Source organism: Lycium barbarum, chromosome 11 (genome assembly GCF_019175385.1).
Source record: "Lycium barbarum isolate Lr01 chromosome 11, ASM1917538v2, whole genome shotgun sequence".
Classification (NCBI taxonomy): Eukaryota; Viridiplantae; Streptophyta; class Magnoliopsida; order Solanales; family Solanaceae; genus Lycium; species Lycium barbarum.
In genome coordinates this window covers 106,878,362-106,886,415 of record NC_083347.1, presented here as the reverse complement: position 1 = coordinate 106,886,415, position 8,054 = coordinate 106,878,362, and the positions used below count along the sequence as shown (strand labels likewise).

General features: G+C 35.0%; 1 protein-coding gene across 1 annotated transcript; it reads right to left on the bottom strand.

Moving 5' to 3' along the window:
- Positions 1–860: 860 nt before the first annotated feature.
- On the bottom strand, positions 861–1,838 carry LOC132619121 (basic leucine zipper 43-like). Its single transcript, XM_060334082.1, has one exon. The coding sequence runs from the start codon at positions 1,805–1,807 to the stop codon at positions 1,139–1,141; it is 669 nt and encodes a 222-aa protein (XP_060190065.1). The 5' UTR covers positions 1,808–1,838; the 3' UTR covers positions 861–1,138.
- Between the last annotated feature and the right edge of the window lie 6,216 nt (positions 1,839–8,054).

The window sequence follows — 8,054 nt, the reverse complement described above, 5'->3', positions numbered from 1 at the left end:
GTTCAAGTGACAATCCTGCAGATTTGTTCACCAAATCTTTGCCAACTTCAACTCTTGAGAAGATGATATTCAAGATTGGAATGCGAAGACTCCGACATCTGAATATTGGTCTTCATCAGGGGGAGTGAAATACGCGTTGTACTCTTTTTTCCTTAACCAAGTTTTGTCCCATTGGGTTTTCTTGGTAAGGTTTTTAATGAGGCAACTCTCAAAGCGTATTACTAGATATGTGTACTCTTTTTCCTTCATTGAGGCTTTTTCCCACAGGGTTTTTCCTAATAAGGTTTTTAACGATACACATCATCTATGGACATCCAAGGGGGAGTGTTATGAAATATATAGTATGGATGTCCACTACACAAATATAATGCCTCTTCCATTATCTTCCACCATCTTAATGATTCTTCCATTATCTCATATATTGAATGCATATGTAGCACTATAAATAGAGGCATAAGTTTTCATATGGAATGGACTTGTAACACATTTTGGAAGAATAATAAAATCTCTCCTCTTTTGTTACTCTATTATTTCTATGATTTTCATCCTTTAATATTATTACTCTTTTAGCTTCATTTTATAACATGACTATGTTTATATTTCGACAACATATTATTGCATTCAATTTACTAGTTAACCACTGAATTGTCTATAATGATGAGATGAGAACAGTCGCGGAGCTAGAAGCCAAGCTATGGATTGGGTTTCGACCGAATCCGTAATAACTTTAATTCAGCCCTTATATTTACATTAAAAAATTCACTAAAGTCTCATAACGAGATGATGATTCAAGAGACGCACGCATTTGAGAGTGTGAAAAGTAAGCAAAGCTAGTTGAAAATGCAACATCAAAGACAATAAGAAGGAAAAAAAGCAGTTTAGATTTATATATAGAATAAGCCAAACAATATTATGTCGTCTCTGACTTTTAGTACACAACATAATGACTCTGGTTTTTACTTAAAAAATAAAACCGCCATTTGGTCTCCCACAACCTCAAAACTCCTAGAGTCTAGAGACGATTTTATTCTATTAACATCTTTTCATTTACAAGAAAGAGAGAGAGAGAAGATAGAAATATCTTTTGGTTCATCCATGTTTAATATATAGTGCTTACGCGAAGCAAGCATGTTCAATTTTAATGATGATTTATTATAGGTTGATTAAAGATCATTTGTGGTCTTTGTTCCATGTAATTAATATTGCATGGCCATGCAGAGGAATTGTACAATTGTTGCTGAAGTTGCCGTGCTAGTAAAATTTCACGTATATTCTCGAGTCTCTGTTGAAGTAAAATCGATTCGGTTCGTAGCATCTCGTTGTTTCTCTGGACAAGTTGGCAATGACCGGTTACTAAGTGAACCCGGTTCGATAAATCCCGGTTTTCGACTTTAAGCTGGTTCGCTTGGTTCCTCATGTTCTCTAGGTGTTTTTGCTTCCGCATGCGGGACCGCCTGGCTGAGTCGCGGTTTGAAATCATACGCTTTCGCTTTCTCTCGTTTATAGTCAAGTCATCAGAGCCGGAATTCAGGCTATCATTGTTATTCAGGTTCGGTTCGTCAGAACCGAAGCTAGAATTAGGAGAATCGGCTTTAGATTTGTCAGAGCCTGAACCGGAGTCATGTGGAGTTACCGGTTCAGGGGCTGGGGATTGCATGGGTAAAAATACCGATTCTACCCCTTGTTCAGAGGAGGTAAAAGCCGGTTCAAAATAATCCCATGAAGTGAAATCATCGGAAAAAGAAGGAAGGGTGTTTGGAAACAGTCCGTCGGAAGACAGAATAGTGGCCGGAAAAGTGCGCAACATGGTCGGAAATTTCTTATAGGGGGGTTGGGTAGGTAGTAGGAGAACAGGGAGTGAATAAGGTAAAGAGTGTAGTATTTAAAGGCAAGAAAGAAGGGGTCATCAAGGGTATGTTGGTCATTGGATAACAACTTTTGAGTCAGGTAGCATTATTGGGTGGGTTAGTAAATAGTAATTCAACTTTTATTTAAAAGAAGATTTGGTGTAATGTAAGCGCATCGGGACCCAGGCGCTAAAGCTTAGTCATGAAGAAACAAAACAGCGTGGGGCCAATATATGCGGACGTGCCATTTCCTATTGACTCGTGTACAAAAACAAGAATCGGGCTAGCGGAGGCGGAATTAGGAATTTTAGTTTATGGGATCTGGAGCATAATTTTTTGCTTATTGAATTTTGAATAAATTATTTAAATGTAATGTAACTTTGTAATACAAATACAGAGTTTGAGTCAAAATTAATGTATTTTGTCAATTACTTCACTGCCTCCGCCCCTAGTGGTTACCAATGATGCAATGAGAATGCAACTGTCAGTTTGCTTGAAATTGTATTGTGAGATGATAAACGAATTCACAGTTTTAAGTTAGTCCCCAGATGTCATCTAAATATTCAAACATTCTAGGTTCGGCAATAGATCTCAAAGACAGATATGAAAATCGGATTAAGACGCTCTTTGTAAGTTTAATTTCATTTCGTATATGTTGGCATAAAGCGTGTGAGTTTTGATGATTGACAAAGTAAACGAACAAGGCAAGTGAACCAAGTATGCAGACATGTTCTAGTGAACCAGGTATGCAGACACGTTCTATCTCAAACATAGGTGGACGAGCTAGGAGAGGATAATAAAGGGTCTGTTGTAGGACAAGGATGAATGAAACAGGTTTATGGACATGTTCCATCTCAGACAGAGAGAAGATTCAGAGGTAAAAGAACCAGGTCCAAGAACATGTTCCAGCTTGGAGTCCTCCTGCGAATAGAATTTGTGTTTTATGTTAAAGACTTCGCGGACAGGTTTACAATTTTTCTTGCCATAATTATCAAGTTACTTCAGAATCCTACAAGGACACAGAAGCCGCGTGAATGCAAGAATCCCAAGTCAACTCAAACCCTAACTCTCAAAATGGGTCTTACGTAGTAGGGATTGAGTTCAGCCGACTTGGGGCAAACCTAGTGCTATGAATATTCAAGTCATTTCATGAAGAAGTTTTGCGCACTTACAAAGAGAGAAAATCAAAATTGAGCAAACCCTATCAAAGCAAATTGAGAGAGTTCTGATTACAAAAGCGCGACCCTGCTACTACGAAGAAGATTGAAGAATCTGGTTAATAGAGTTTTTATGTTTTACAGTTTTTGAGTCTATATTTGTGTATTAGGTGTGGTTATCGAGTCGTACCTTTATCCGTTTTCGTAGAAGCAATAAATTGTAGGTATAAACAGTTAGTCAAATTCAACTTCAAATTGGGATAACTTGAAGTGGGCTTACTTGTCTAGGAGATTAGTGAGATAGGAATTAGAGTTTAGTTCCTAGGTTATAGAGTTTGTAACTTAACTTTGCACGGCCTCACAGTTGTAGTGGAGTTTGGGAAAAATCCTACAGAAGCGTAGGTCGTAATTTTTTCATCCTTGTGAGCCGGGTGATTTCCACATAATTGTTATGTCCTTACATTACTGTTCTTTACTATTCTACAAACGCAAGCTTAGAACAGGTAGGGTAACGTGTTCTATTCTTAGGCGAAAATCTGATACTGCTTCGGATGGATACTAGGTTGTATAAAATAACAATATATTATAGATTAAGATTGCACATTTCATAGTCAGGGGTAGAGTTGCAAGCCGTCTGTAGAATTTGATAACTTTGGTCCTTTTCTTGAATTTGTATTTAGAAATTCACTTAATACGTATATATAATTTATTGAAACCCAATAAGCTATCTTTTTTTAAAATTCAAAACTCACTAATTCAAAATTCTAGCCCCATCTCTTTTCGTAATTAATGATTGTGTATGCTCTACTCTCATGCCATTAGAAGGTCAGACTTTAGTACCCCGTCTCACCGCAAATGTGGTTATTTCTTTGTGGTATTAATAAGACTCACGCTCAGAGCTTCATGTTTGGTATTCGGGATTTCGGGTAGTAACTCGAAAAATAAAAGAGAGGTGCTAGCTAGTGCTTTATGATTTCCCACTAAATAAATTACTCTTTTTAAGCTATGACTTGTTCCGTTGAATTAATATAGACAAATTTATCATTTTGAATTATATGTGAAGTATAATTGTATCACTTATCTAGTTGTGACAACAATGATAGTAGTTTCTAATCTAACTATAGATTTTTGAAGTCAGTGAGCTCGAAACGGGATCGCAAAGATCTGTAAAATAAAATTTTGGCCAAAGTCATAAGCGGCCTCCTAAACTTGTCCTGAGATTCCTCTTCGCCACCTAAATTGACGCTTGTTCCAATTTAACACCTAAACTACTCCGAATTTGAACCACTTAGGCATTTTTTTAATAATCAGCCAAAAGTTTAAGGTGTGTGCATTACATTTGCTATGATGTGGTGTAATGACTAATCAAAAAATGACATGTGGCATTTGGGTCCGCAATAATAATTAATTAATTAATTAATTATAAGGAAAAAAAAAAGAAAAGCTATTTTCTGCAAAAAAAAAAAAAAAGAAAAAAAAAAGGTAATTTAAAACCCCACCCCCACTTACCGGACCCCTCCTTCTCCCTTTCCCTAGAATCCTCGTCCAGAAGCCATAGCCCAAACCCTCACTCCACCTTCCCTCTCATTTCTCATAATTGAATAAGGATCTTCTTCCCCATATCATTTCCAACTGGAATAAGAATTAAAAACGGAGTTTCACCGGAAAAATTAATAAATTCGAATGAACGCTGCCGGAAAAATAGAGTGTTGCCGGAATTTTTTTTGAACCCAAATCTGATTTCTTCTCTTGGTGATTTTTTTTTTTTAATTCCTGACAACTTTACTTAATAGGTATGATCTATTATCGTTAGATTACATTAATATAGTAACATGTTGGGACAGATTCTTGGACTAAAAAGTGGAGTTTCGCCGGAGTTTTTTTTGACACCCACATTAATTTTCTTATTCTCTTTTAGTGGGAGAGATATCAAAGACATGAGAGTCAGTTTAAAATTATGATTGGTGTGTGTTTGCATAAACGATAATGGCGGCAACAATGGTGAAAATTGGAAGTGGATGATGGTAGGTGAAAATATGAAGAAGAAGAGGAATATATTTTTTTTTTGTATCAAAATAAAAACTTTTCACGCGCTTGTTTCGTGTGTAGTATACACATTACGCCACATCAGTAAAACGTGTCCAGTAGGTATATTTTTTAATAAGTGTTCAAGATTAGGGGACTATGGTGAATCTGTGGACAAATTTAAGGAGCTGTATATGATTTTGGCCCAAAATTTTTATAATGAAGACAAGAAAGAATGAAAGAAGTTCAGAAATTTGATGCATTATTCTCTGCCAATCATTTTTTTTTTTTTTTTTTTTTGCCATTGTGATTTGTGAAAAGCAGAGTGGAGTATTTGATCAGTGATTAGGTCATTCGATCTTACCTTTTTAATGCTAATCTATTATCCTACTTCAAAACGATTTCACTCTAAAATATTCTACTTACAACTTAAACACATAAAGGGCAATTAGGAAAGAGTTACACATATATTAGCTTGGAAGGAGAATTATTTACTTGCACTCGATATTTATATCAAATTTATAAAAACATTAGAAGTGTTTGTTAGACAATTTACATATATATATTGATCATGGTCATTTACTATGTATTCTCGCCTCTATTAATTACCATTATATATCCATGATAAAGAAATACGATTTGACGTACACACAAGTATTGAGCATGCGTAAAGACTAAATAATAGAAGGAAAATTGAGAAGTTTAGTCGTATGAGTTACACATGTCCCACTATATATCTTTCAATCATTTTTATCCATTGTGATCGTGAGAAGTGTTTGGGAAAAAAATGGCAGAAGTGAAGTGGTGTATTAATTGATTTGTAATTAAGTAATGAGATTTCCCTTTCTTGAGGTCAAATCTTAATCCAACTTCAAAACTAGCTACTTTAGTCTATATTATTATACTTAAAATCACATAAAGTGCAACTAGTGGAGATAAATGAAATGAGATTTTTCCAAAGGACCTTCACCACTGAACCATATTACTAGTCAATTTGGTGTTTGCTAGTGATAATGTACTTTCGTAATCTCTCAGCAAAGTGGGTAAGTAAAATATATTGATATGATATAATATATTGAGTTGTGCATAATTAATGGCTTAGTGTGTGTGGTCCTTGTCCTATGTAACTTTTATTCTCAGATTAGTGAAACAATGATGATGGAATTGGATAATTGAAAAATCAAATACAAGCAAGTTTCTGCAGTAAATAGATTAATAACCTGTAAAACATGATAAGTGGCCTGCTATGATCGATAAAATTATTAATAGTACCAAACATCTTTTATACTATCAATATAAAAGTTAGAGCCGTTAATTCTGCACATGTCGTCTGCGCAATACAATTTCCCTCCATTTCAATTTATGGAACTTTTATGAGTACGAGGTCAAACTTTATAATTTTGATCGTAACTTTGACATAAATTTTTTAAGTGTGTAAAAATAAAATTTATATATTTAGAAACTACATAAAAAATACTATAAGTCATGATAATTTACAATTCAAATAATTTAGAAAAATTGTAAGAAAAATGTGGTAAAAAAATCATCTCATAGACTCTCCAAATAGTAATAAGTTCATATAAATTAAAACAGGGAAGTCTAAGTATCAAACTTGAATTTATACTTTACCTCACTGACTGTTCTCCGAAATAGTGTATACCCAAAAAGAAAGAAAAGCACTAGAAGGAACCACTCAAAGCATAACACTTTATAACTACGCAATACTTTAAGCAAGAATTTTATAGTAAGACAGCATAAGAAGAATTCATAAATATTGTCTAATCCTTCTTTATATAATTGTTTTTTTAATGCAATAAGTTACGAGTTTAAGCTAAATACATCCATGGTGTATAATTCTTTTTTCACATTATTATTAAGTCTTTAATTATAAGATGTCCGACGTAATAACGTGTGAACTATAATTATAACATGCTAGTCGTTATTAAGGAATTAAATGGGAGATTCAATTGGAACTCAATCTTAAAGGCTAGCTTAAGTATGAGGTGACGATTGTCAAGATCATATTAAGAGATCATCCCACTACTAAGGAGTCGATGTCGGATTCAATACCCCTCGCACGCTCAGGGCTGGCTGGATACCTGAAACATAGACAATGTGAGATGGAGACTCAACATTGGGTAAACAATGGTCTAGGTTCGGTTGACTGATCTAATACCATGTTGAAGAAAATTGACCTTTATTGAAGAATGAAAAAAGTCTCACATCGGTGGTTAATGAGATGAGATGTCTCCTTATATGGACTTGGGGTAATCCCGTCACGACCCAATTTCACTACGTCGTGCGGGCACCTACCTTTCCCCTCCTCGGTAGGCGAACCGTTAACTCAACATTCACAAATAATATAAAATAGCAAAAGTCTCACAATTATAATATAAATAAGAAAATGCGAAAATAAGAAAAATACACGGAAGTAAGGAAATACACCCCAGAGCCTGGTCTAATCCATACAAGAGCATCTAACTAGAATCTACAAGTCTGGAATATCAATAATATGTCAAGAGTATGTCTCGGAATAAAAAATAAGAAATAAATAAAGAAGAGTTTTCAAGGTGGCGGACGTCTCGTGCTCACCCTGTAGACTTTAAGCAACTCTCGGAGTGACTATCAACCACGAAAAATAGAGGTAGATACAACCTGGAATTCTGCATTTATAAAAGAATGCGGTAAGTGCAAGCCAGTACACAATCACAATAGTGGTAGGTATCATAGGCCTACTAAATTTAGCTAACATAATATAGACAATAAAGTAAGATAACCCGGTAATCAACAAGTATAAGTCAATGCAAACCAGAAACCAAGTACACGTCGTCACCTAGGTTATATCATCTAATCCTAAGTGTGCCAAGTCTCAATGTAATCAATCCGAATCCAAATAATATAAGTGTATCACCGGATCATCAACATAAGCCATAATGCAATGCAATGCAATAATGTATGAAATATGGATGCAATGCAATGCTGTGTACACATGTACTCCGGATGAAAGTATCGACGTCTCGGTAGC

Coding starts and splice junctions, on each gene's coding strand:
- LOC132619121 (XM_060334082.1), bottom strand. CDS start 1,807: ATGTTGCGCACTTTTCCGGCCACTATTCTGTCTTCCGACGGACTGTTT.